Source organism: Symphodus melops (assembly GCF_947650265.1).
Source record: "Symphodus melops genome assembly, chromosome: 10".
Taxonomy (NCBI): Eukaryota; Metazoa; Chordata; class Actinopteri; order Labriformes; family Labridae; genus Symphodus; species Symphodus melops.
Window position 1 is genome coordinate 10,434,966 of NC_136700.1, and position 27,436 is coordinate 10,462,401.

The 27,436-nt window shown below is 42.0% G+C and overlaps 1 protein-coding gene across 3 annotated transcripts in view; it reads right to left on the reverse strand.

Annotated features, from left to right (window-relative positions):
- Window positions 1–654: 654 nt before the first annotated feature.
- Window positions 655–27,436, reverse strand: part of arhgef12a (Rho guanine nucleotide exchange factor (GEF) 12a) — a 38,343-nt gene continuing 11,561 nt past the window's right edge. Inside the window, exons 2-41 of one of the 3 annotated variants that reach the window (XM_079353895.1) lie at window positions 22,981–23,001; window positions 22,100–22,191; window positions 19,847–19,912; window positions 16,830–16,928; window positions 15,195–15,244; window positions 14,904–14,961; window positions 14,641–14,813; window positions 14,336–14,413; window positions 13,631–13,747; window positions 13,028–13,135; window positions 12,490–12,606; window positions 12,226–12,327; window positions 11,976–12,086; window positions 11,750–11,848; window positions 10,641–10,683; window positions 10,408–10,513; window positions 10,110–10,247; window positions 9,973–10,005; window positions 9,431–9,545; window positions 9,234–9,339; window positions 8,725–8,928; window positions 8,506–8,644; window positions 8,254–8,286; window positions 7,993–8,144; window positions 7,747–7,893; window positions 7,388–7,473; window positions 6,538–6,663; window positions 6,185–6,299; window positions 5,236–5,336; window positions 4,950–5,027; window positions 4,705–4,780; window positions 4,395–4,562; window positions 3,918–4,005; window positions 3,740–3,817; window positions 3,558–3,646; window positions 3,248–3,448; window positions 2,923–3,159; window positions 2,198–2,424; window positions 2,027–2,102; window positions 655–1,944 (exon numbers count right to left, since the gene is read on the reverse strand). In XM_079353895.1, coding sequence (XP_079210021.1) covers window positions 1,934–1,944; window positions 2,027–2,102; window positions 2,198–2,424; window positions 2,923–3,159; window positions 3,248–3,448; window positions 3,558–3,646; window positions 3,740–3,817; window positions 3,918–4,005; window positions 4,395–4,562; window positions 4,705–4,780; window positions 4,950–5,027; window positions 5,236–5,336; window positions 6,185–6,299; window positions 6,538–6,663; window positions 7,388–7,473; window positions 7,747–7,893; window positions 7,993–8,144; window positions 8,254–8,286; window positions 8,506–8,644; window positions 8,725–8,928; window positions 9,234–9,339; window positions 9,431–9,545; window positions 9,973–10,005; window positions 10,110–10,247; window positions 10,408–10,513; window positions 10,641–10,683; window positions 11,750–11,848; window positions 11,976–12,086; window positions 12,226–12,327; window positions 12,490–12,606; window positions 13,028–13,135; window positions 13,631–13,747; window positions 14,336–14,413; window positions 14,641–14,813; window positions 14,904–14,961; window positions 15,195–15,244; window positions 16,830–16,928; window positions 19,847–19,912; window positions 22,100–22,191; window positions 22,981–23,001 — 4,264 coding nt within the window. In that variant the 3' untranslated portion in view covers window positions 655–1,933. Of the gene's footprint in view, window positions 1,945–2,026; window positions 2,103–2,197; window positions 2,428–2,922; window positions 3,160–3,247; window positions 3,449–3,557; window positions 3,647–3,739; window positions 3,818–3,917; window positions 4,006–4,394; window positions 4,563–4,704; window positions 4,781–4,949; window positions 5,028–5,235; window positions 5,337–6,184; window positions 6,300–6,537; window positions 6,664–7,387; window positions 7,474–7,746; window positions 7,894–7,992; window positions 8,145–8,253; window positions 8,287–8,505; window positions 8,645–8,724; window positions 8,929–9,233; window positions 9,340–9,430; window positions 9,546–9,972; window positions 10,006–10,109; window positions 10,248–10,407; window positions 10,514–10,640; window positions 10,684–11,749; window positions 11,849–11,975; window positions 12,087–12,225; window positions 12,328–12,489; window positions 12,607–13,027; window positions 13,136–13,630; window positions 13,748–14,335; window positions 14,414–14,640; window positions 14,814–14,903; window positions 14,962–15,194; window positions 15,245–16,829; window positions 16,929–19,846; window positions 19,913–22,099; window positions 22,192–22,980; window positions 23,002–27,436 lie in introns of all 3 variants that reach the window. The other 2 variants (XM_079353894.1, XM_079353896.1) reach the window with 2 other exon arrangements.

Below are 27,436 nucleotides of genomic sequence, written 5' to 3' on the forward strand. Positions count from 1 at the left end.
AAAAAAAGAGTAGAGTCATATGTTTTCAGAAAATCAAAAAATACTATGGATTATTTAAAACACTGATGTCACTGCAGGTTTCAGGGTGGGTCTCCCTTTAATGCTTTTATATTGAATAGGAGAAGACTGCCACCTGCTGGCAATGATGGTTTGCTTCTCTGGTGTCAATTATCAAACCCCCCCAAAAATTTGTAGTGCTACAAAATTTTGTTTTCCGTTGCTCAAAATTAAAATTGACCAAAAGTATCAAAGTAAATTGCTCTTAATTTTTTTTTGTCGTTTAAAATTTCCATCCCTCGTTTTTTTTTTTTAAACTTTTAGATTGCTTGGGGTAAAAAAAAATGTTCTACAGTTTGCGCATCATCCAATTCTGTCACTCAAAGACCAGAGCCCTTTTTTCAATTGCCCATGTTTCTTGACAGTCACACCTTACTTTCTATTGAAATGCTACATGTGCATTTACTGTTCACTGAAGTATAATAATTAAGGTGCTTATAACATCAAATCATAAGGACCTATGAGAACCCAGGAAAGGTGTTCTAGCTGATTTGATTCATCCAATGAGCTTTGAGAGCCATGTCACTATCGTACATGGTCACACATAAGTGTTTACAGTGTCACATACAAAATTGCATGAAGAGACAACATTTGCAGTTTTCTTTTTGAATGTGTCATGGCACCATTTATTTATTAAAGTTATGCATAACCTTCCAACTTGATCATTTTACAGTATATGTTGAACTTCATGACATTATTAGAATATCAGGCAGTCAGCTCAGCATCGCCAACAGTAGCAGAAAGAAGCAGCATTTCTGTCGGGAGCTGATACAGAAAGAGCATGGCTGCTCCTTCGAGAAGAAGGGGAAAGGGCCAAGATACCCAAAGGCAAACAAGGAGGCATGACATATAGAGTGTGGGAGGGGATAAATAAGTCTGAAAGTCACTGGGTTGTGAGGAAATCGAGAAGGACGACACCTATAAGTGTTCAGAGGGGAAAAGGAGGTTCTAAATCAAACACAGAGGAAGAAAGGAGCCGACAAGAGACAAATACATCTCACAGTGAGAGAGACGGGGAGGAGGAGGCAGCACAGAAATGCAACAGGACCAGATCAGAGCCTTCAGACTCTTCATTCTAGTTAAAAACCACACCTAGAATTCATCAGACATTCTAGATTTCAACACAATCAAGAGTTTTTTAAACACAATGGGATCTATTCATCACCAGTGCAACTCTGGCCTCTATCAGTCTGAATATATTCCCGCCATTTCATCAGGGTGAGCAAGGCTAGCATCGCTTGAATGCTAGCATGCACTCAAAACTCACACTAACCCTGTGTGACTGAAGCAGGAGAAGCAGCCAAAAAGGTTAACACCATGGCCAAAAGCATGCAAGCAATGTGGGAAACACTTAAAAAAAAAATGAAAGAAAGAAAGAAAATAAATACATCTCGGGATAAAAAAAATCTTAATACATTATCTTAAAATTTTCCTTTTCTTGTTTTTGTGTTTCATATATATATATTCTAAACACACATCTTTGTACATTTTGGTATAAGTTCTCTTTCTTGCAGGGAGATCCCGGGAAAATGAGTGTTAGATGGAAAGGAGTGAGGTTTGGGGGCAATCCCACTTTCCTGATTGCCTTGTGCTGGGGGGGGGGGGGGGGGGGGGGGGGGGGGGGCGTGGCATCACAGATATGACTCCTCCCCTTCATCCGATTCCGCTTACAATTAAGTCTCTCATTCTCTGTGTGGACCGTGGGACAACGGCAATAGGAGGAGAAAAAAAAGAGAAAAAAAAAAGAGGAGGGGCTCAGCAGTAAAAGGACAAGCTTATGGAATGTCCCGAAAAGTCCAGGACACAAGAAGTAAGAACAGGCTACGAGTCAGTACTTCCTCTTTGGGACCAGAGAATGCTGAGGCACGGACGTCCACTATCTTTTATCTGTAAAAGGGAAATCAATTTTAGTATGACAATAAAGGAGATGACTCCCACATTAAGAGCGAGTCAATAATATAATAGATACCTTTATTTCCATCTGTGTCTGCTGCTGCCCTCTCTGGCCTTTGGCTTATTAGATTATTGTACTTCGCCTCCACCTCCTGCAATCAAAAAAAACCATTCACTGTGAGGAGACACTTTACAATATACATTTTCACAAGCATGTGAGTCACTAAGCTCATTTAATGTTAAGTACCTTCAGATAGTTGAGGTTGGCTTGAAGGTTTCTAAGATGAGACAGGACCTGTCTGCTAAAAGAAGAGAGGCTGCCAGCCTGTGACGTTGAAGAGAACCTCAAGTTGATGCCAGAGTCGGCGGCACAGCCTTGTGAGGTGCGCAGCTGTTTCCCTGTGGTTGATGCCAAGATGTCATCATCTGTGCTGCTCTCCCCTTGGCCACCATAACCCTCCAATACTAAATATCCTGCTGAGAGAATCACAAGGAGCCATTTAAGACAAGTGCACACGGCGAGCAGGACTGACGAAGTGATGAGCGAGCTGCACCACAAAATCTAGGAAAATATTTTCCCCATTAATATTAATACTTCTTTAAGGCGACCCTCAGGGGACAATACTGAGACCATTTGATTTCCTTTCTGTGCAACGTAGTCAGAAACATAGTATTTAATGGCATTGCCACATTAATGACAAACAGTTGTATCTCACAGTTCAACCTAATGGACATAATTGTGTTCTCTTTCAGTCATTACAGATGGGCCAGTTGTTTTTTTTAAAGTTAAGAGAAATGACGTGAGCTGCCGCCCTCTTGGCCAGGTCAACCTTGTGACAGAGATCTTGATCTCAATGGGTTAATTACTTGGTTGAATAAATAAAAAAAGAAATTGTTTCCCGCTCTCGCTTTATAAATAACTCATTTTGAATTAGCTGTTGGCTTTTACATGATTACACTGTCCAAGCTCACCATAATCTTCAGGAGAATCGAAGAAGCCTGTGTCTCCAGAGCCGAGGTCCTGAGTCCGGTCCTCTGTCTGGGAGCTGTTCTTATCCGAGCCGTTGTGAACCATCACCCGTGCACGACTGTCTACGGGGGTCCGCAAAGAGGTGGTCCTGAGGAGACGGGCCCCAGTGGTGCGTTTGGTTTGCTCTGCAGCCTCCTGGGACATCAGTTGGGTCACCAACACCTGCTTTAATGCTGCCACTGCAGGGAAGATGAAGGTAAATGGTAAAGAGCGGGTCAACTCACACATGAAAAACAGTAAAAAAGCACTTCTCTACTGTCTGCTTACATGTTTTCAGTGCTTCGTCAGCTCTGGAGGGAAACATGTTGAATGAGTCAGCTTCTTTTCTATCCTCAGCCACTTGGTAAGGAATCTCTGGGTCCACAAAACCTTCTTCCTCCTCTTCCTCTTCCTTCCCTCCCTCAAATGGATTACTGCTTGGTAGACAACTCTGTATCACATTTCCGGAGGCAGGGCTGTTCTCTTTGTCTGAAGGGGGGGGAAGAGTTGCCGTCATCAGGGGATTATCAACATAGCTGGACATTGGTTGAGCATTTGAAGCGACATCTGCGAGAAAGTACAGAAAGAAGCGGGTTACCTGTGGACTGGGTGCTGCCAGTGGATGTGCGGTCCCTGCTCAGCCTGGAAACACCTGCAGTAATGATCTCCACACCGTCTCTCTCCCCACTGGCACAAAAGCAACATCTAACGTTATCAACAAGTCCAAATGAGAAGCCATCTGATCAAATCAAGTTAGAAAGATGATCAAACTAAACATACAAAGTCTGAGGTAATGGTATAACGCTGTGAGGTTTGACTTTCATGGCTTCAGCTCTCTGGGTGATTAGACGCTGCCACCTTGTAAAAAAAAACAAGACAAAACGGTTATTAGTCCATTTAACAACTGGAGCAGTAAGAGTGGGAGGAATCAATAAGATTCAAGGGTGTGTTTCCTTACGTTCTCTGGTCTGAGACTGTGGGTGCCATCAGCTCATAGATCTGAGCTCCATTCTCTGACATGGAGAGGACGAAGAAGGACTTGTTGTCTGGAGAGAGTGGAGACAGTGGATGAGGTTAATCAATACTCCGGCGTGTGGGTTTGACTCCATTTATTTCACAATACCTGAATTTGTTAATGGCATTGCAAGTGGCTGTAACTCGAACTTCATATGTAAGGGACCATGTACAACATTTAACATAAATGTTGCCATTTGATGTATTGCACCAGAGTTAGCTCAGAGCTAGTTTACATCTGCAGTCCCTCGGTTACAATTAAAACATCACATAGTGTTAAAAAATAAATAAATAGGGGTCCTAAATAAATTCTGTCCTAAATAGGGAGAAATATTTGATCTGAATATTTTGATTTTTGTACAATATGCACATGATGGTAAAGTAAACGATAGAAAAAAAGAAAAGAAATGCGTTTACTCACCTGTGGCCACAGAGCGCACCAGCACAGTGTTGAGTTTGATGATTGGGCTGAAGATATGTTTGGTATCTGCTGTGCCTGCCAGGTTTTTACTATGACACTTGAGGATTAGACGCTCATCTTGTTTCTGTAGCAGAACGAGGATGTCCTCCAGGAGGAGTGTGTACAGCTCTGAAAGGAAACACAGAGGATAGTTGTGAGACATTACCGGTGTTATTTATATAATTATGTAAAAAACAAACAAAAAAAAAACAACAAAAAAAACATATCAGTTTAATGGCAATCAAATTCTTGCAATGTGATGACTACAAACCAATTGTCTTGTCCTTATTAACTTTCCATGACAGTGAACCCTCGTGCACCATGGTTTTCTTAGTTAGATCCAAGTTCTGTTAAAAGGAAGAACGAGCAAATTCATGACAAATAATACTTTTCTTGCTGCTGGTCAGTTGAGTCATTTCCATATGCACTACCCTGCACTTGCAAACAGTGTGTTTGGGTGTACAGCATGTGAGACTGCTTGAATTGAAGTCAAAAAGCATTGTGTAGATAACTCACCTTTAGCTCCAGGATCATGGGGTTGTCCGTCTGCTTTAAAGAGGAGAGGTCCAATCTTCTCTGATAGTCCTCCAACCTCTAGACGAAGGGCCGAGAAAAATGGAGACAAAGAAAAGGGGATAAGTAAGAGCTCTTCAATAAGGAGTCACTGTCTGGGGTTTGTAAAAATATAGAGTGTGGCAGAGCAGGACAAGAAGGAAGGACTTTGAAGGAAAAGGAAGACAACATTTAAGGGGCTGGTGGAAACTGAAAAAATGATTAAAAAAAAAAAAAAAAAACATCCCACCTGCTTGTCTTCAGATTCCTTCACAGCCTGGTCGACGTGATTGAGAATCTTCCTACAGCAGTCTGCAGCTTGCTTCACTTTGTCCTTCTCCAATGCACTGTCTATAACATATAATGACATTCAGAAAAAAAAAGAAGAAAAAAAAAAGAAGTACAGCTTTTTTAGTTCTGCAGGGGACTGTCTGGCAAATTAATGTTTCCTCTGTCCATTAACACACCATCGATTGTGATAAAGCAGGAAGGACATTATGATCCTCTAATAGCTGGTTAACTGTATCATTAGTGTGCTCTCTCAGTGTGAGGCTTGAGCCGCGGCCAAGTCAGAAATGATGAATCAAATAATGGCCGAGACGTCTCCTAAAATGTGCACCACCGACTTCGCACTAATGATTGGGTGGAGGACTTTTAAGTATCTGAGTGAGGCTGCAGGAGAGGGATCAGTTCTGAGCCTGCGTGGACTGTAAGTAGCTTGTTCTGTGGCTGCTCCTGCAGACATGTTGACATCATTAAGGCTCAATAGTGCATGCAGGTATAATATTTAATCATGCGGCATGTCACAATCCCCATATTCTCTAACAAAGCTGTAGAAACCCAAGTGTCCCTGTGCCAAACAATCAATGTGTCCACTGATTGTTTGCATGTATTCCAAACACATTTCTAAATCATTCGTTTTAGGTTTCTCACTTGTGACTATAATCAACTCATCAGGATATTCAACAGACCAACTTTGAAGAAAGTTTGAGCTCTTGTCTGACCTTAGAAAAGCTTTTACCCACTTGACACTCACACTGATGATTAAAACATCCTGTTTTGAGCCACTATTATAGAGAAGACATTTAGACAGTATGTGGATTCATTTCCATAACAACCTTGTCAGCTTGAAGTGATTACAACATGCATAAATTAAGATGCTGTGAGGAACTGTGATTGGTGAGGCAGCATGACAGCACCTGTGTACTTAGCGATGTTTTCCAGTAGCAGGGGGTACTTGGTGAGTCGCAGCATCTCGACAGGAATGATGTCCTTAAGCTGCAGGCGGCGACACAGTCTGTTGCTCTCTGCCTCCTACAAAGCATTGAAAAACAAGTTTGCTTAACTTAAAAAACCGCACAAACACATTCCGGAAAAAGGAGAAATGATGACTTAACATCCAACAAATGTAGCTCAGATGATCATTTAGGGAAGTGACATCTTACATTTTCTGTCTGAAATATTCTCAGCTTGCATGCGTTCATTTTTCTCTTAATGGTTATCTTTCTTGAATAGCAGTTTTCTGGGGTATATATGAGCGTGATGTCAGCACCTGGATGAATGAAGTGAAGCGCGAGTCTTTCTTCTGCTTGGTCTTGATGATCTCCAACGCGAACGGCTGGTTGCTGCAGAACGTCCCCACCGCCTGCTTGATCTTCTCCTCCTCTCCGCCGCTGAACTGTAACCACGCCAAAACCGTGTCGGGGCAGAGCAGAGACGAACACAGACGCTGATCAGTCACCCGGTAGATCTGGGTCAAGGGTAGTTGCCATGGTAATGTCTTACTATTAAACCATGAGCAGTGAATCTCAGAAGGGGGCCAGGCTTAAGTCCTCGAAGTAGAAGGGAGAGCTTAACTTCTAATGTAGACTAGATCGATGCCTGGACCCCCCAGGGGACCGTTTACCCTCCTCATCCCCCATAGACCGATTTCAGACACGGCTGCCAGCAGATATGCGGCTATAATGTATCAAACATGATATGTAGACACAGAGATGTCAGTTAAATCTAGGGCACTGTCTGACACGACCATTCACTGAGAAGCAGACTTCCGTTTGACTGTCTTGCTTCAAGGTTTCCTCGTACGTTATTCTTTTGTTTCATTTCAGAAGTGTTTGCCTTTTAGGATTTTTTTTTTTTTTTTGCGGGATTTCAAATATAATGAAAATGTATTTACGTTCGTATGACACGTCAGTATAAACAGAGCCGAGGCTGAGAAAAGCAATCTCACACCGACATCAACACCTCTCTCTTCGCTGTAAAGCAATCCAGGGGAAGAGTTCCATTTCTTGATTTGCGAGACAGAATTTCCAGCCCACCACATCAGTCATCTTGAAATTCATTCAATGAAAGAAAATGTCTGAAAGGAGGCAACACAATCTCAGCCTGAGAATAGTACTCACCCAGGAGAGCAAGTCGTCTCCTATCTGATCAATTACTGAGGACTCATTTCTCTTCCGCACGGCTGCCATTTGCTCCAGTATTGAAACTGAAATCACAAAAGAAGAACCGACGTGTGTGTTTGTGTGTAGTTAAGATAACAAAGGTGACGGATAAGAGCGGCAATATTTGAGGTTGATGCTTCTGCACACACACAGATGAAGTTCTTTATTTAAACATGCGGTTGTAGTTTAGTTAAACTTCTCAATACCTTATTTTTAAATTCGTTTTACTGGACTAAAAAAGTTCAAGAGCAGTCATGCGTAGTTGATTGGTGGATTTCAGACTCTGTGTGTATGTGTGTGTGTGTGTGTGTGTGTACCATGCAGCAGTAGAATCTCCTCCAGGTTGGTAAAGATGTTCTTGATGTCAGCAGGAGGCAGGATGGCCTCTTTAGAGAGCTTTTGGTAGAAAACGTGGTCCAAAACTTTCAGCATCCGCACGTGCGCTCTCTCGGTGTAAAACAGCTCTGCGGGTGCAGCGCAACATGTTACCTCAAGGTGGCAGACTATTCCAAACGGCTTCATATTGATGTAGATTTGAGAGCAACTAAGAACCGTGTCCTCACCATTAATCACTTCTTGTCTCTTGATTTCATGAGGCCTGAGACCTGCTAGGATCTCTCTCCCCACCAGCTGCTGCCAGTTCGGAGGGTCGTGTTCGGAATCTGTCCCCTGGTCGTCTTCGCTCTGGACATCTGCAGCACCGAGTCCCTCGAGCCTAGGGTGAGATGAGATGTGAGCATTTCATCTGGCTGATAAACATTCACCACTGCGTATCCTCAATTCTTATTTTTCGAGATCGATTCAAGTTTGAATCGTTTCCTCACCTTCTTATGGCCTTTGGTGTTCCCTCGTGAGCTCTACAAAAAAATAAAAAATAAAAAATAAAAAATCGGTGTTAAAAATGAATTAAATTCAATTCAATTTTAGCTCAAAAGACGGTGAGGTTTCCCTCCGTTCCAGAAGGTTTGCAGTGATGTCGAGCTCCCAGCATAGGAGAGGAGATACAAGAAAAGTGAGCAAATGTACTCTCTGTGAGAAAGAAAAAGTGTTTCAGCAAATCTAACTTTAAAACACACCTGTCAGTTTCTCTGTCATCCTCTTGCAGTTGGTCCAGTCCGTAAAGGTCAAAGTGCGTTGCAGGGTTTGGCGACCCATCCAGAGGGTCAGATTGATGGCCGTCACTCAGCCTGGAGGGGCCGAAGGTTGGAGTTCCACCTGAGACACAAGCAACAAGTTAGAAACCCTCCAATCCCTCCTCAGTTTCTTCTGTCAAGAGAATTTGTTCACCGGCTCACCCATTTCATTATCTCGGCTCGTGTCGGAGCTAAAGTTGGCACTGCTTGGGGATGAGCTGTTGATGGATGCGGAGTGTGTGAGTTCGGAGCCCTCGCTTGATTGGCTGCCTCGTAGACGACCACCGTCTGTGTGATCGTTTGCCCCCAGTGAAGGCTGGGACAACTGCTTCTGAGGCCTGGGGCGACCATCCAAGGCTTTACCCACTGACGAAGACAAGAGATGAGTCAAAACTTTTGTGAAGACAACAACAAAATAATAAAAGAAAATAATCAACAAAATATTAAAAATAAATAAACAACATGTCCAAAAAGGAGTGGTAAGAAGTATAAACTTATTTGTTACTACCTCTTCTCCATTCACAATCTTAATCACATATTGCTGTCATTTCAATTTGGTAACATAATAAAGTGTAGGCCGTTTCCGAGATGTTTTTTTTTTTTTAAATTAATTTATTTTTTAACATTGAGAAGTAGAGGGATGGCTTTTGTCTTGCCGCATCGTGACTCACCTGACGCTGCCTCAATGCGGCTGGGGCGACGCTGGGGTCCAAGGATGCTGGGAAATCGGGGTTTCTTCACTTTCTCCTCTCCTTCTTTTTCAGTCTTGATGCTTTTCTGTACCACATCAAAGACAAGATGTGTCAGGTGGATGACACAGGGGAGAGGGAGACAGGAGGAAAGGCACACAGAATAAAGATGGGAGTACCTTGATCTTGGGGAGAAAGTTGATCCTGACTCGTTTGGACTCTAGACTGCGGGGTTCCTTTACCCTCACACCAAGGTGCTTCATGTATGTATATATGACATACTGCATTGTAGTGCTAAATGACAAAAGAGAGACAACACTTATTAATTCTAAACAACAGATAAACAGAATAACAAAAATCCATGTGTCTACATTGCGACTTGTGTCATCGACAGTGTTTTACTGTCCCGTGAAATATCTACACAAACCATCTGGGGTATGAAGTTTCCTCAACAAGGCTGAATAAATCATGATGCAAGACAAACATACTGCACGAATCAGAAGCAATATGTAAGAAACTACCTAAGTGCTTTCTGGGTCAATAGTGGAGGATGACTTACAGAATAAAATAAAAGGAATAAGATGTGACACTGTAATTCTATAAGATTATTGTTGGACTCGTACATACGAAGAAATGCTGCGAGTGCACAGATGGTGTGAGAGCCTTATGAGCCCTTAACCATCACATTCAAGCGCATCCGCAACATTTTAAGACTGCTCACCATTTCTCTTCCTCTGTGGTCTGAGTAGATACCCTACAAACGACACAAAGAAGAACAACTCTCATGAGCTTGATTTCAGCAGACTTAAAGGTGGCTCAGAGGAGCGTACGAGTGTATGCACGGCATGTGGTACTTACAGGATATCTTCTATTTTGGCGATGATGTTTTCAGCATACGAGCGTTCTCGCTCCAGAGTGACGCGGTCTCGGACTCTTTCCTGGTCCAGTCTGGCCAACTCTACCTCAGCCACAGTGAGGCCCATACTGCGTTTCTGCCTACAAGTGCCAATGCATAATTACATCGTAAACAGCAGTGAATAGATTGTCAGCGGAACATGTCGAAAAAGAGAGACGTTTTCTTAAACAAGCATACTTAGAAGTCTAATAAGGTCCGAGCACAGGATCGAAAACAAAACGCCCGAGTGCTCCAGTTTACCTGAAGTCCTCGAGGTTCCTCTGAATGTCAGGGAGCAGTGAGTCCTGCAGTGTTTGAACATGCTGTCGGTTTATCTCCTCTGGGATCAGTTCTGTGCGACGTCGATCTGCAAATACACGCTCACATACTCACATATACTGTACGCAAAGTACCCCCCCTCCCCTCCCCCACACACACACACACTCACAACGTTTTACGTAACAGTAGTAAAAATGACAATGCATGATACTTACCGAGATCAGCAGAGATGGATTCAGGGACAGCAACCTTTAAATTCTGTGAAAATAAAATAATATAATGGATAAAATTGATTGCACTGGGTTAGAACAGTTTGTCCCAAAACAGATTACGTAGGTGAATATATTTAGGTCCAGCTAAATACTTTCAAATGATATTCAATGGATAGTGTTTCATTTTCTGACACTAGAGGTCTCTCAAACAAAGAAAAGGGAGTTTGATTAGGTTTTTTGTTTTTAAATACTTTATCTAGACTCATTCCCTGAGGGAAATTTTGGTTGACACTCTGTTATTGAAGGGATACTTCACCCATTTGCATGAAGCAAAATGAAGGCTGGACTCACAACCATTCAACACTACTACCATGTTTCTAATGATACACAGCTTCATGTAAATGGGTGAAGTATCCCTTTAGGATTACAGGCCTTTAACACAGGGGCCCAAAGTCACCACATATGCACAAACAGGGCGCATGGAGTGCACCAGAGCTGTTTTGCGGTTCGGTGCCTTGCTCAACGAGGACACCTCGGCAGTACTCGGGGAAAGTGCTCCAGCTACGAGACCAACCTCCACATTTTGGTCTGTGCTGGGACTTGAACCCTCCGGTTCCCATGATAAGTCCCTACAGAGTGAGCTGCAGCTGCCTCATCCTCAAGTGGCTTGGGATTATGGGAATCTTTATTGTTAAACGACCACCATTGATGAGAATCATTTTATTTATGATCTATTCAGTCAAATATTATGTGTTTTAATATCATTTTAAGTCAAACAGTTAAAAAAAAATCTTTTATAACCAGTTTGCAGGCTTCTCTTCCTCACTCACTGATGTTTCTTCTCTTTCTCAGCTCTGAATTGGACTGTCTGTCCATTTCAAAGTTATTAGCAAACTGTGTTAATACTTCAGACGTTTCATCATTGGTAATGCAGATGTTTAGTCACATTTAAAGATAGCAACAACAGGCTTGCCTTTCTCTTGTAAGTTTACATTTTCCAAACGAGAATGTGACGACGTACATCGCTGCACTAACAAAACGTTTAGTCAAAAATCCACTCAGTGACATATTGTGACTTTGTGTGAAAGCTAGATTGGACAAACTGTACTCACAGCTCCCCGGTCAATGAAGAAGGTGTGGAGGTCCATGAACACTCGTCTGGTCTCTTTAGAGTTGGTCTGCTTGTAGAAGTCAGCATAGAGGTAGCACAACTGAGGACACATGAGGGGATTCATTTAAAGAGTGATTAAACTAAGAGTTCAGTCAGGCTGCTTGAAAGAAAAAGAAAAAAGGAAATTGAAAACAGTTTAAAAAAGGGGGAAATGGCGCGGGTCTTACCACAGGAGCAGGGTCGAACTGAGAGATGACATGGTGAAGGAAGGCTGCGAGGTGAGCCGGCCGAGACTTGAGCTGATCAATGCTGTTGAAATTGTTACACTGGCCATTTGTCTGCAACAGAAACAGTTTGCAAAATGTCACTTTACAGCACATGAGCCAAAAGGATCAAACGTAGGAGAATTTCTGTTTAGAAAACTCAGGATGTGGTGGCTGCTTTAAGTCAAACTATGACTGCCCTGTTGACAGTTACCTGCTCCTGGTCTGAATCAAAGTAGTCATCCTCAGCTCCAATGATCTGTGAGACGAAGCGGGAGGAAGAAGGGCTGCTTACTGTAGTAGGAGACAAAGAGTCCTGTGGAAAAGATGATGATTGAAAGTTGAATTTGTGTTTCTCCTAAGCAAATTCTCCATTTCCAAATGCCCAGAGATCTGCACTGCATTTGTTCTTCAGCGCACATCAAACGCAAGCAGCAAAGGAGTGTATTTCTTAAATGCAGACGTTGAGTGTAACTACCAGGTCAGTGGCATCCTCAGCCTCTGGAGAGTGGCACGAGTTTAAGCTGTTCCTGGGAGTGCTCTTTGGGCTGGGGCACAAGCTGTCTGGAGAGCTGAGCCCAAATCCTCGAGATACCTGAAGGGGAGGGGGGGACACACAAAACACATCAGTCAGTCTCAACGTTTTTACAATTCTTCAATTCATCTAGCAGTCACTTTGATCCAAAGCTACAAACATCAGACAGCAAGTACATCACAAGCAAGGATGTTGAGAGGAGGAGACAATGTCAGTAAGTACACATCAGACATATAAACAATGTCATGACAGAAATCACTGTAGAACTTAACAACCTTTATATGAATGTTTTTTGTTGCCATATAAAGCTTGTTCTTGTGCTGTTTTAGTAGCCTAAACTAAACACGGTAAACTGACACGTTATTAATTTAGCAGGATGCCATGAATCTATGCAGCCTTATAAAAATCAAGAGCTTGATAAAAAGCTTCAGAGGAAAATCAAATGATGTTGGTCAGCAGGGCCCGATATGTGACAACTCACAGGAGAGCTGATCCAGGACAGGTCAGTACTGTTGTCTCCCTTAGAAGCCGGTGTGTGCTCCGTTTCAAACGTGCCGCCGTCGTCTGCATCACCACCTGGAGCTGCCTCCTGAAGATGGAAATGTGAACAAAAGATCCGACAGGCATTATGAAGAGCACAATAAGATATTGACAAGTTTCGAAAAACAGCCCAGAAGAAGAAATGTTTTGATGAAGGAAAAAAAAAAAAGTCCAAGGGCGAGTGATCGCGGTAATACTTGTTCATGTTTATGTGTATGGAGTGTAATCTTGTTAATCTAACATTTTTAAATGTAGAATGCAGATAAATATGTTGACATACATAACACAAGGTTCAGTGAGTGTTGTATGTAAAATAAGCTGTCACACAGACACAAAAGAGTGGCTTCCCACAGAGAAAGCCTAATCCTCTGATGAGATTAGGATTACCGTTTGTCTGGAGCGATCCCAGAACACACAGCACAAAATTAATGCCTGCATGTTGCTGGTACATCACTGTTGTTGGACACCCTCTTTCTTCATGCTGGTTCATCAAAGTAGAAGGTGTTTTTTTTTTTTTTTTGGGGGGGGGGGGTGCGCTGCTTACCTGTGATGCCCCAGAGGCCTTGAGCTGACCCTGCAGCTGAGGAATGTGTTTTTTAGCTTCCTGGATGTCTTTCAGTAGTTTGGGGGAGGGGTTCCTGCTGTACTCTTCCTTCATGGCCTACACAATAAGTAGAGGTGAAATCAAAACATGCCATCAGAAACATGCAGTAACTTTTTTTTTTTTTTTTACAATCATGCACTTCAAATACACCCTGCGTATGTGGACGCATCCTGTGATGATTAGGAAAGTGCTGTCGCAAAAATCTCACCTCTTAAAAAAAAAAGAAGCAGCCTTCCTTTTCCAATTACAAAGATCAAGAAGGATCAGAGCTGATTCATTGATTTTTCACCAAATGTATAAAAAAATCATTCATCTGCAGGGTTTAGTGTGAGAGAAAGGATGGAAAGCATCCAATTTGCTGTCTGAATGAGCAGATGTGTGAACGGACCGTCCAACAGGAGGAAATGTCGATGACCTCGATGACTTTGCACACAGTGTAGTTGCTTTGCACTCTTTCACTGATATATATGGACACATGTTGTGTTAACACTGACAAGAAAACATTCATCTTACAAAAAGAGAGAAAAAAAAAACAGTCTCCAAAGACAAAGTTAAACAAAATTCTACATTTGAAATGTTCAGATCTGAACAACTGTCTGGTGATATGCCACTACGGGAAACGTGGAAATGAGCCTTCATACTAACCTGGAGCTCCTGCTGTTCTCTTAAGAGTGTCTTTTGTAACATGTCAACCCTCTGGTTGCAGACGCTACTGTTCTCATCCTATAGATACAAAGAAAAAGAAAAAAGAAAGCTGAAAGCACATGGGTGAAGGTTGTGTACAGTGCATGTGAAAAGCATTGAAGAAAACGTTACATCACGCATGCATGCACAAAGGGAGACCACGGGTAAAAAGACGCAAGAACAAAGATAACCAGGAAGAAAACTAATAGGTCAAACATGGAAATTGATGTTTTTCAGACATGAATAAAAACTTGTGTCATAAGTACCCATGATGTGTGAGTGGAGGAGAAGCGGTCGAGAGGACTATAGGGGCGTTCTGCTGCTGGTGAGTTCGGAGAGGAAATGCTTACGCCCAACATTTCGGACTCTGCTTCCGACAAGGGAATCTGGGGGAGCCCTGGCGGACGCCCCAACACCGTGAGGGCCACATAAGAGCCCGCTACAATAGAAACATCAGAGCAGTGTCAGCTTTCCTCTCACAATTATTTAGGAAGAAAAAAAAAGCCAGAACACAGATGTAGGACCTTACATTTGATGAGCTTCACCACCTCGATGTGATTAGAATGTGTAACAAGGGTCCCATTAACCTTGGGGGGAGAAAAAAATAAATGTAACTATGAGGATGAAAATTTAAAAAAAAAAGGATTAAAACAAACAGTTTAAGTGCAGTTTGAATTTGTGATCGCTTTCAATTCCTAGAAGAAGAGAGTAGAAATACAGAGTGACCAGAAGGTGGCAGCCTACAGCCTCTATATTTAGATTGAACAAGACAACAGTGACGTGAGCAGTTGAAATCCATGCAGGCAGATGAGCACAATACCTTGATGATCCTGTCTCCTGTCTGAACACCTGCTCGCATAGCAGCACCATCTGGAGAACAAAGAGGGAGAAGAGTATAAAAAAAAGAAAAAAAAGAAGGTGAGGAAAGAAATACAAATGGAGGAATTAAAAGGAAGGAGGGGAAACAGGAGAAAAGGAGATGTACACTTTTCAGGATTCAACGCTTGATGTTTCTTCCCCATGAATACACTGTTTAGCCTTTAAAGACTCGCTGTTGCAAAGTGACTATCTGAGTGCTATTTTGAAAGACCATAACAGTGGTTATATTACAAGAAGGACCTGTTTCACAGCTCCACCACAAACAAAGGGATTTAGGCACGAGACAGGTTATTATGAGCTTCCCTTCTGTGTCTTAAGTCAGCAGTAACCGGCCAAAGTGTTCTGTGAAACAAAGACAACTACACCATCTACTTTTTGTCCTCAGTTTTTGTGGGGAGCTTGTATTCGTGTCGCTAAACGACAGAAGTAATCTCTCCTGATCGTGTTGTCTAAATGGAGAGAAAAAAGAAAAGCAGGCGTGACTGCCACCTGGTGACTTCATCGTTTTGAATGTGAAGGCTGTTAAGAACAAAGCTGAATCTTTTCTTGTTTGCTTTGGAGGAATTAACCGACTACCATGTCTCCGTCAACCTGTGATCACTGGCATCAGTGGGCTGGTCTACAAAGGCTCGAGTCAAAGCTCCTCCCCCTCTCTCACTAATGCTTCTTTCACGCGTGCACAAAACTGGGGATAACTTTCTGAAGTTTTTGGGGACACGAAAAGACACATTTTTCACTTCGACTTGATCTGAAATGTTTCCTGTAAGCTTCCAGTTGAAAGAACTGAGGATGCCGATAATAGAAACTAATTTACTATGTTTTTCTCTCAGTATCTTCTTCTCTGCTCTTTTGCTGAGCCAAGCAGCATGTCATCAACCATCCATAAACACTTGACTTTTCTTTGTGTATTTGTTTGACGTTCTTTTTTATTTTATTTTATTTTGTAATAATGACTCCTTTATGTTGCATCCCCTGAGCCAGAGTTGAAACAATCCCAAAACTAAACAAACACATGAAGGAGTTACCAACATCAAACATGAAATATTATTTGGAACATTTTTCACCAGCACGATTAAGAGAAACTACAATCAAACTATTAAATCCTCCTCTTTGCTTTTTAGTTTAAAAAGGGAGTGAAGATTGAAGTTGTCGGTGCAGGCGGAGAAAGTGCTCTTCTTGTCGAGTCGAATGGCGTCGTATTAGTGACAGTTAAAGAAAAAAAAAAATGCAAAGCAAAGATGACAATGCACAAAATATCTTCCTCTGACAGTACAGAAAACAGTGTGCAGCGTTTTCAGAGACCTGATAACATCCCACATCATCTCCAACAGACAGAGAAAGACTGAGGGGAACAACACAAGTATCCTGTCAAAGTCCCCCCCCCCCCCGTTTAAAAATACAGCACTGTAAAGCAGAAGCTGCAGCTGCAGTGAAACTACTGAGGAGGAAATACAGAGTGAAAGGCGCTGCTTCTCTAAGTAAGAATGGTTTGTGGTTGATGACTCCCTCTTCTGTGCGAGTCCGGGGCCGACTGTTAATAGCGTCCTTTCCTTTGCTCCCTCTCGACTTGTCTTACCTTCTTTGACAAGCTGCACAAACACTGGGTTGTCCCCGCTGACTGTGAGCCCAAAGCCGTTTTCATCTTTCTGGATGATCACACATCGCTGGACCAGACCTGCAAGTGAGGAGGACGGGAGAGACAGACAGAACAGTGTCTTCAAGAAAAGGAAACAGGAAGTCACCCGAGTGAACTGAAATAGTACTGTACATTGTACTGTACTTAACGTCTCTGAAACCGTTGACCTTCTACTAAACACGAGGTCGATATTTTAAATAAGTTAAAACGTGCATTTTCATCTTCTGTGACATGATGACTGTCTTCATGCTTTTACAGAAGATTTGTGTTTTCGGCTTTAAATTTGCTTTCACTTTCGCGTGTCTTAAAACAATGGTCACCTTCATGTGCGTACAAGAAAGAAATCTCTCCACAGTTAGAACAGCGACACAAAAGGACTTGAGTGTGTAGTTAGACGCATTTTAAAAATGTGGAACCGTTCTTGACGTATCAACTCAAAACCACTTTCTCGTAGTGTATCCTGTTTTCAGAGTCTCGGAGCGTACAGTAAAGTCAGCCCGTATAGAATATATATATCTCGAACCTTTGAGGAAGATTTGATGCATTTTAGGAATCATACTTAAGTTTTAACATTTTCAAACATTGTTGTTTGTTGAATGGACGCCACAAAGAGACGAATCCTTATAAAAATGTCAAGACTTTATCTCTAACACAGCAGACGTGTTGTGTCACAGGCCAGAAGGAGCAATGTTACTTTTCAGGTTTTTTTTTTTTATGTGGGGTTTCATTGGTGCGGAGAGAAGAGATAAGAGCTTCTTTAACGTCTGTCTGGCACTAGACTGACTGGACGGTTACACACAAAAGAAAACATGATGACATGATTGAAAAGGCTCATGGGGAGGGAGGGGGGGAAGGGGGGGTTACAAGTAAACACATCAATATGAAGCAAGTATTATAACCCGAGCCGAGTGAGGGGACTGTGGAATATGTTTGTTGTTGTGTCTGAGATTCCCCAGGTCAGTGCAGCATCAAGCAGAGAGGTGAGTGGATGGATGGGGGGTTGGAGAGTGGAGGGAACAGGAGTGAATACACAGAGAGAGGTTTGGGGGGGGGGGGGGGGGGGGCAGAGGCTCCATGCTTGGGGGAGGGGTTCAGAGGGAGAAGGCTCAGCAAAATAGAGGGAGCAAGGGGGGAAGGGGAATCAGGGAGAGGGCACGGGGTGTCAAGGAAACAGTAAAAGGCCATATGGGTTGGAGAGCTGGTGTGAAGTTGCCTCTGAGATGTTGATCTGTCGCCTTTTTTTCCCCTATGATTGGGCATCATTTTAGAGCTCTTCAGGTTGTGCTTACCAACTATGAGGGGTGGGTGTGCTGACAGGGTCACTGATCAGTTCAATTCATCGAAGATGATGTATTATTCAAAAGGTTTAACTGGTCTGCAAGCGGCACCCTTTGCTAAAAATCAAAACGTACTTGAGACAAGAAACCGACCTCCAACACTGAAGGAGTAACTTTAGCCGCACAAACAATCACAAAAACAAGATTCCAAAGGTCAGACTACTTTAGTAAGAATCTTTAAGGCTGACTATTTGATCTGTGAGAAAGTCTTTTTATCTGCGCGGCTCCTCAGTTCAGACCAAAAGGAGAACACTGAGTCAAGTGGAAAGCTCACACCTCTGCTTTGTCACATCTGATAGTGGAGGATTCTCCTGATAAAGAGTGTCCCACACAGATAAGTCGTTTTGACTTTAAAGTCAGTGCGCTGCATGCACCGACGAGAAATGTTGAGTTTTTTTTTGTTTGTTTAAATTCCTAAAGACATTTAATGTCTGTCTAAAGGCAAGGCAGTTAATTATGTGAACCCATCTCAGATGATGTAAGAAGAAAGAGAGAGAACATGAACAGAGGTGGAACGACACTCACAGTGCACAGAGGCTCCATAATGACCTCATGCTGACATGTGCGTTCAGAAAACATCATTTAATCCTTCATCAGCAGCCGCTTGGCTTAACTCTAAAGCAAAAGGCCTTGCAGGCATGTAAATACTTTTTTTTTCTCTCTTATACCAGAGATCAACATTTAACCAGATTGAAATCATCACTTACATTTAAACACGAGTTCTGAACTGAGCAGAGAGTGGGATTATGGTTTAATGTAAACTGTTTGATTGCATCCTGGTGATCCAAATGTCTCTTTTAAGTCGGTCTGAGCAACGCTGCCGAGATCTTCTTCATGTCCTACAATGACCTTCATCCACAGTGCACACATGTACAAACACAACTATGGATTGAGATGAAGACGGTGGATTTGGATGAATATTTGAGAGATAAAAGGTTTTGTACATGTCAGACTACAACAGGCTGATTTTTGAGGCAATCTCAGATCCCAGTAAGCCAGATATAAAACAACAACATTCATGGCTGACTACAATCGACATGGCAGCAGCTTTAATGTGAGCACACTTAGACTTTTTTTTTGTAAAGTGCTAAAACGATCCAATTTACAGCTGATATTTGAAGTTGCGCTGAATCGATTCATCAAACTAAATGTTTTCCATCGAAGACACCAAAAAATTTCACGTCAAGGCTGAAACATCTCACTATTGAAATTGAGTTTAAACCTGAAAAATAAGAAAAAAAATGTAGTGTGTATATATATATATATATATATATATACATATATATATATACACACACACACACACACACACACACAGTATATTTGCTTTAAGCCTTAAGCCTTTGATTGGCCTCAATATCTAGTGTTTGGTATTTTACAGAGCAAACCGTGTGCTGATTGGTTAATTAATAATAACAATGATCCAACAATGTTTACAGAGAAGGTCAATGTGATGATGAAACCAGTTGGACTTTGAGGGGCCACGATAAAAACGATGAAATAAATGAAACACTGCGGCCATTAAGAATAATCAAAACATCTCGAGGCAATTTCACAGCAGGCTCTACAGGGCGTAGAGATGCAGCTGTCACACCAGTCATTCCAGCAGGAGCATCTTACCACAGGACTCAGGCTTCCCCTCTGCTAGCACACTGCTGCTGCCACTCTTCTGCACCACCAGAGCTTCTGCTCACAGACCCCCACCACGCAGAGCGCAGCGCGCGCACACACACACACACACACACACACACACACACACAGACACACACACAAAACAAGAACCAAAACAAGGAAAGGAAACACAAAACAGGAAAGAGAAAATCATGAAGGAGAAACAATCATGGAAGAAGAGAAACTCAAATGAACAAATAGGTGTCTTAATAAAACAGAATAATTGGGATGGGCCTGTCTTCTTGTTTGAGCCATCCTCTTTCATAGCTCCACTTCCATAAATTGTCATCTAATGGCACTAAGTAGTTATGACTTCAATAACATACTAACTTTGGATCCTGTATTAAAATCATGAGCTTCAGTGATTCCAGTGCAGACTCCATAGCTTAAAGGAGAGCCCAGCCCATGTTAAGGTAACACATGACTATCAGCGTCGACCAATGTCATCTCCGATATCACTAGATTCATTAACCAGTCAAATATCCTTTCCCTTGGCTTTTGTTGTACTAAACTCGCAGTTCTCTTACACCAGCAGAGTGTGCTTTAAAGATGACAACAAGCACCGGCGCTCTGTCAAGCTCAGATTCACGTACATGTTCTCTTTCTTTCCAGTTCAGGTCTTCATTACACTGTGTTTGATATACACGCGTGTGTGTATTTGTCTGTCTCTAAAGTTTGGAGATAAATCTAAGAAAGACATCGGCAGATATATCATCATAATATTATAATTTTCCCCCTCCCTAGTATCGGTCAGGCCCTAACTAAAGAATACCATAAATTCAATGTATGATAATGGAAATACTGTTTTACATAAGTAGCACTGAGCCTTCGTATCAGGACTGCATCAGAAATTTCATTTACTGCAGTTTCTGTTCGGACTTTCAACACCAGAAGGTGCTTTCACAAACGAAATGAATCCCAAACAGAGATTGAGACGATCTCAGAAAACTGTCTTAGTAAAAAATACAAACTATTAGCTGCCTTATGGTAGCGTTTTTCGACTAACATGTGACTGTAATTGGCTGGTAACTCACTACTCCTGCCCATCCCTAATAAACCTAAACCACTTTGAGATGATGACAGAAAAGGTGCAACGAGGAGAAAAATCTCAGAAAAGACAGTTACAGAGTCCATGCAAATTGAATAGGAAGAAAAAGAAAACAGAGCATGCAGGCAGGCAGGATACAAAGGTCATGAAAAGAACTGAAATATGAATATCTACAAATAATCTTTTGAGGATGACCTTAGTGTCTTTTTCTTCTCTTTGGCTGCCTCAATGACATTATAACTCCATTGTATCAGATTTAGACCATGAGAGAACAAGGTGGAATGAGATTTTAGTCGAGTGTTACACACAGACAGGCGGCACAGTGTGTGTGTTGTGTAAGCGCTGAGAGAACACACGGTGTCTATGCTGTGTTGCATCATACAGAGATAAGCCGCCATGTGGTGCAGAGAGGATTTTCTATTTTGTTTTGAATACAGAAGCTTCAGTCATCTCAAATCATGCTGCCCTGATTACTGACAGATACCGTAGGGAGTGTCGCCGTATCCGACCGGGCGGATTCTCACCCTGCAATAAACCTGAAACTGCCGTGCATAACGGGCTTTAGTGGCTTTTGTGCCCTTTCGGGTAAGCAGAGAGAGACCACCCAACCTTTACGAGCAAGCAGAGGACACGGTGCGCTGGCTTTATGCAAAACTACAACATCCATGTGGACGTTACACATGCAGATTTGAACTTCCTGTAATTTAACAGTGTGTGTGCCGAACAGTGAGTTTGCTGCAGCCTTGAGCATGAAATACACAGTGAGCTTTCCATTACATTTATTAAATCTGAAAGTTTCCAACTCCTGTTCAAAATAAGTTGTGTGGCTCCAGAGATAAGACCCAAACACTGATCTCAGATCACACCACTCAAGTAAAATGAATGTGAAGTCCTTAAAGAGAGCAATAAGCAAAAAATAAAAAATAAAAATAAACACACACACACCACCTCTCACCATCCCAGCATGCATTGTGCATGGTGCAAACCATTCAAGTGAGACTTGTATTATGAGACAGTTTGTGTGTGTGTGTGTGTGTGTGTGTGTGTGTGTGTGTTTCAGTGAGAGAGGGGGACAGAAGTCTGTGTGGCAGTAAGGTAGAGTAAATGCTTGTGTAGTATGTGAGGGAGAACAGAAGAACGAAGGGGGACGTTACCTGTAGGGTCAAACTCATTGGAGGGAAGTGAGGTTTTGTCACTTTTGGGTTTCTTGTCTGGGGGGTGGTCTTTACTGAGAATGCTGCTAGTTCTGGAGATAGAGAAACAACCATTAGAGACGGGAGCAAAAATACTGACATTCATCCAATATGTGCTGTCACATATACAAAACTTCTGTCTTTTACGAGTATCCTTGTTTTTACAGGCCTCGTCATTGCATCTTTCTGTATTTATATCCTGCATAAGAAAGCTGCAGGCAAGGAAAGATTCAGGAGGATTTACATCAACACAACAACCAGCAACTGTTCAGTTGAGCATTGAGAATAATGTGGCTGGAGGACCTTTCTAGTGTATGAATCATGCTGAGTGTGTCTGCTGTATAATGTGACAGCCAGAGGAGGAAGTGGAGCTGCTCTGCAGAGCGCTGAGGGAGCGAGGCCAGAGAAAGGACGCTCCTCAGAGGAGGTGCTACAAGGCCAGACTCAGGCTTGAACCCTCTGAGGCTGTATGTATGGCCGCCTCTGCTTATACCGGCCCCCAAACTGTGAAAGGCCACTGTTCTGTTCACAGTGAAAGGCAGTGATGGGCCGCCCTCAGAAGAGGGACCCCTTTGTCCCTCACTGTGTGTGTGTGTGTGTGTGTGTGTGTGTGTGTGTGTGTGTGTGTGTGTGTGTGTGTGAGTATGAGTAAGAGGGAGGGAAGTGAGAGGGTAGCTTTGGTCCAACCTCTCAAGTCCTTAGTGTTGCAGCAGTTCAGGCCTTGTAGAATCTCTCATATGGGGATTTATGTCTCTAAAACCTCTGGTGTGTATGTTGTGTGGCCACAGCAGGAGCTACCTATTAGCACGCAGATTTTCTTTTTAATTAAAATTGATTCTTACCTGTTTGCTTTCTTGGGAAACCTGCAAGATAAAAAAAACAAAAAAACAAAAGGAACATTAGTATTTTACAGAAAGGAGCTGACAGACTCTTAATGCTTTGAAGGTAACAGAAGCGGAGCTGAAAAACAAAACCAATCGGAGGCTTCTGCCAAGACCCGTATAGTGGTAAACATGTTAATCCTGATCTCACATCAGAGTTCTTCAGCTGCAGATTAAAGCCTTTTCCAGGTCAAATGTCCTCTCAGATCTCAGCTGAGAGTGTGTGCGTGCGTGTGTGTGTGTGTGCGTGTTGCGATCGTCTTCCTCCCAAGCATGACGACTTTGCTCTAATAATCATATCCCAGTCACATCACATGGCCCTGTTTCCTTGCAGGCAGCCTTGCCTGAGACTGATCGCTGCCACAGAATGATGTAGTGGTGAAATCATTTTGGGATGTAGTCCGCACTATTTAGTATTTCACATTTTCAAGGAAGTCAAATAAAAACTAAGATTAAAGGAGATACTGCGCTGATATCATCTGTACGACAGAACTTTATAATCAAGCTCTTACATTTCATTCGGATCTATTCATTTCAGTGTCTTTAACGCGGCACCTCTATAAATAGTGGAAATTAGCTCACAAAACACAACCTCAGAAGTCATCGTCATCGTCTAGCTTGGTCTGAAACAGGAACTCATGAATTTCTCCATAGAGTGAAACCAATATCCAGGCAAGACTTTACGAGCTGGATAAAGAACACATGATTTACTTGTAATTAAGAGTTAATAAAAATTAAATAACAACATCCTGATGAAGATGTGTAAAAAGTAAAAAAAAGAAAAAGTTTTTTTTTCCATGCTTGTTCTTAGTCAGAAAACACCAGAAAATCTTTTGTGATACTTTATACTCCACTACCACGAGTCATGCCGTCATCCCTCATCCAGTTGGGATTAAGATAGATCGAGAGATAGATCAAATTCAAGGTTTCAAGGATTCAAGGATTAGTATCAATTTGAAGTCGCAGTACGCTTTAAACATGCGTAAAGCAATGTCAGCTAGAAAAAGAGAGCAAAAACAAAACAGAATGCAACAGAAAACACAGTGCTGCAACAAAACACGAAACACAAGAACAAATCACGACTCAGTTCTGAACACAAGTCGTCGGTAATAGGGAGGTCTCACGACTAACCAGCTCACATTAACTCTCTTTCTCCTGGCGACAGTGTGTCCCATTCAGAGCCGTGCAGGAGCAGCTGAATGGCTCGTTTATGAAAATGCCTCAGACTGTAATAAGTTCCAGAGCTTCCAGCAGGGTGAAGAAAAAAAACAAAAAAACGAAGTAGCACCCACTCCCTCAGAAACCTCTGAGTCGGAGAGATGGAAAAGTCGGCACATAAACACACAAAGTGAGCCGGGACATGTGTACGACGCAACGAGCTCAGGGATGGCAAAACTGAGTCGGCAGATTGTTGTTCTTGGTTCATGGTAGAGGAACGACTGAAAAACGTGACACGCAATCCAAGTCTTCTGAGGGCTGGATGATGCATTAAGAGGTCGATAATCCTGAATTTGACCGACGAATCACATATCAGAATTCACACTTCGACTTGCTCGCTAACATGGTTTAATAACTGCTAATAGAGACAAGTTAAAACAAATTTTGATTGAAGATTTAGAATGATTCTGTGATATAAAAATATGAATGACTCATTGAAGGATGCATGGAATAACGCTGAAAGCATTTACACCAATCAAGACTATCTATCGATCATCCAATCTTCATAAATGTTATGGGATGCTTATTCAAGTACACGGACAGTCCTCTTCACTTCACAGCTCAGTAAAAGGAGCAGGTTTTAGCCTTCACGGCTCATTTCCAGCTGTATTAACCGGCTAGTTTTCAATATAGGCAACCTACTATTGTGTGACTTCTAATGATATTTAGCAGATTAGTTAGTACGTACAGTGGGCTTTCATCAATTAAATAAAGATACAGTGACACTTGAAATATAGGGGGCATGCTTCCAAGAAAAAGAGCAAATGACACGAATGACTGTAATCCAAAGCTAAGGACTGAAAAAATGAAGGTTAAAATGATGACAAACTCTCTCTCCCTCTCTCTGTGTTGACTTCTTTTTTTTTCTCTGGTGAACAGTGCTGCTGTCACATTGATTCCCACACTTAACTAAATGAAAAGCAGAACTGATGATCACATCACAGCATTGCAACAAAACAAAGCAATACTGAAAGTGAGACAGACTGAAATAAATTAAAAAAAAAAAAGTAGAAGCTTCCTCACAACTTTGGGTGCAAGGGGAACATCTGAGGCAAAGATGGCTAAGAAGGCCTTCAGCAGGAAGTGCACAGAGTGAGCAGTTGTTGTATTGGCAAAAATAAATTTGGCTTAACTAAACGCCAAAGAGCTGAATCATTTTGACTCTAATTGTTTAAGAACTCCACTTGGTTACAAAAGCAACCATCTTTGAAAGGTACAAAAAAAAAACCCAACTACAACACAAAGGGCTGTTAGTTCTTCCACTCCTCTTCAGAGCTACTCTGAAGTACGGAAATGATACAAGTTATTTCTAGATGAAATGAAAGCAAAAAAAGGTGGTTCCTTTCAGCCTTTAAGCAGAAGAAGAAGAACATGGCACAACATGATATTTAAAGGCTCTTTACAAATACACAAACTCAGCCCCGACCACAAGACAATGCAGCAACCAGAGCTAACCAACAACTGAAGTCACTACAAATAAACACGTGTAGAAAAAGGCGGCATAAAAATAAACGTACTGCAAAGATGAGCATTAATCATTCTCATAATAATCACCTGTTGTACTCTCGTCTACAAAATCATACTTATTGAAGAAAACTTAAGTCTTTTTTTCAGATTTATTTCTCGGGCTTCTGTTTTTTATTTTAGATAGGACAATGGAGTGAATGACATGCTGGAAAGGAGCCACAGGTCGGACTTGAACCCACGATCACCCCGCTTGGAAGAACACAGCCTTCTTACGCAGGGCGTGGCTTAACCGCCTCGCCAATTTCATCCTAAATACAGTTACTTACACTGTTCAGATTGACTTATACATAAATACTAATGTAATAGTTTAGGTAGAGATAAGCTAGTTAAAGCCTCTCTAAAACAGGCCACATGTTAACGCTTCATATTTCCTTTTAAGTTGACTAAAAAAATACCTTCTGAAGACAGCATGCATTTCTAACCTCAAGCTGAGATTTACTGTCCAAAATAAGTAACCGTCATAGCGAGGCAGCTGGCTTCGCAGGCTTCAATTTTCTGTAGCTCAGGCTTGTAGCTGTGATCAGTCAAACATGCCTCCTCAGCAGAAACACTGCGAGACATCTACAGTCGAAGATGCCACAGAGACATGATAAACTGTAGTTGAGACAGCCAAAGGTTCTGGAAGGATCTTTATCACAGCAGTCCTGCAATCCCAGTTACTACAATGGTGAGGGTTGATTTTAAAAAGGAATTCTCTGCTGGCTCAACATTTCTCATGAATTTTACCCTGAACAGTGTCACTGACACAAAGTCATAGCTCGCATAACTTGACAGTATCTCTCTGTTGGACTACAACAATGGCTCCACATTGGCAGGGAATTCTCTGTTCAGTAGACAACACTGGTTTATTGTTCTTTGTCCCGATGGTACTTTAAACACTCCACTTATTCGCTCTATTACAAGAACAATAAATGACTTACACCATTACAAAAATACGAGCGCTGAAATGATCAGTCATTTAAAAAGGTTGTTGTGACGACACACTCACGACAACGACACAAGATGATCCTTTTTTACAATACTTGAAGAAAACTTTGGTGACAGTGTATGTTTGCAAAAACAGTCGATTCCACTGACAATCACAAAATAACTATGGGTTCCTTTTACAAATGTTTTAGCTGGTGATCAATTTGCCTCAGATTTTGCCACTTCATACTCGTTGCTACAATGACAATATTGCAAACAGTTCGGTATCGATTCACTCAACTCACAATGCGATTAGATACTCTCGCCGTTTGTTTTGGGAGAATCTGGAGGTGACTGGAGCCTCTCGTTGTGCGGTCGATTACATGCTGCATCATGCCGCTTGTGCCATCTGTGAAGTTCATCTGTCTTGTTGCCACATTCGCACACGGTTTTTGTCTCGTCTGTTACCTTCTCACCTCTTTCGTTTTCTGCCTTGGGAAAGCGAAAATGCTTCGACTGCCGTGGTAAAGCCTGCTGATGCTCACGATATGACTCATTTCTTAGAGTACCGATTTGACCCGTCACATCTTTGAATGGATGTTTTATCTTTACATCCCTACAAGCAGTTAACTAAGCCTGAACTTTGCTCTTATTTTGAAAGACAAAAAAAAAAATGAAAAAAAATAATAATCAGAGAACAGACTGCAGTATAAAAAGCATTATTTAAAAATAATAGTGTTTATTATCTCCCCATCAGGGACAGAAA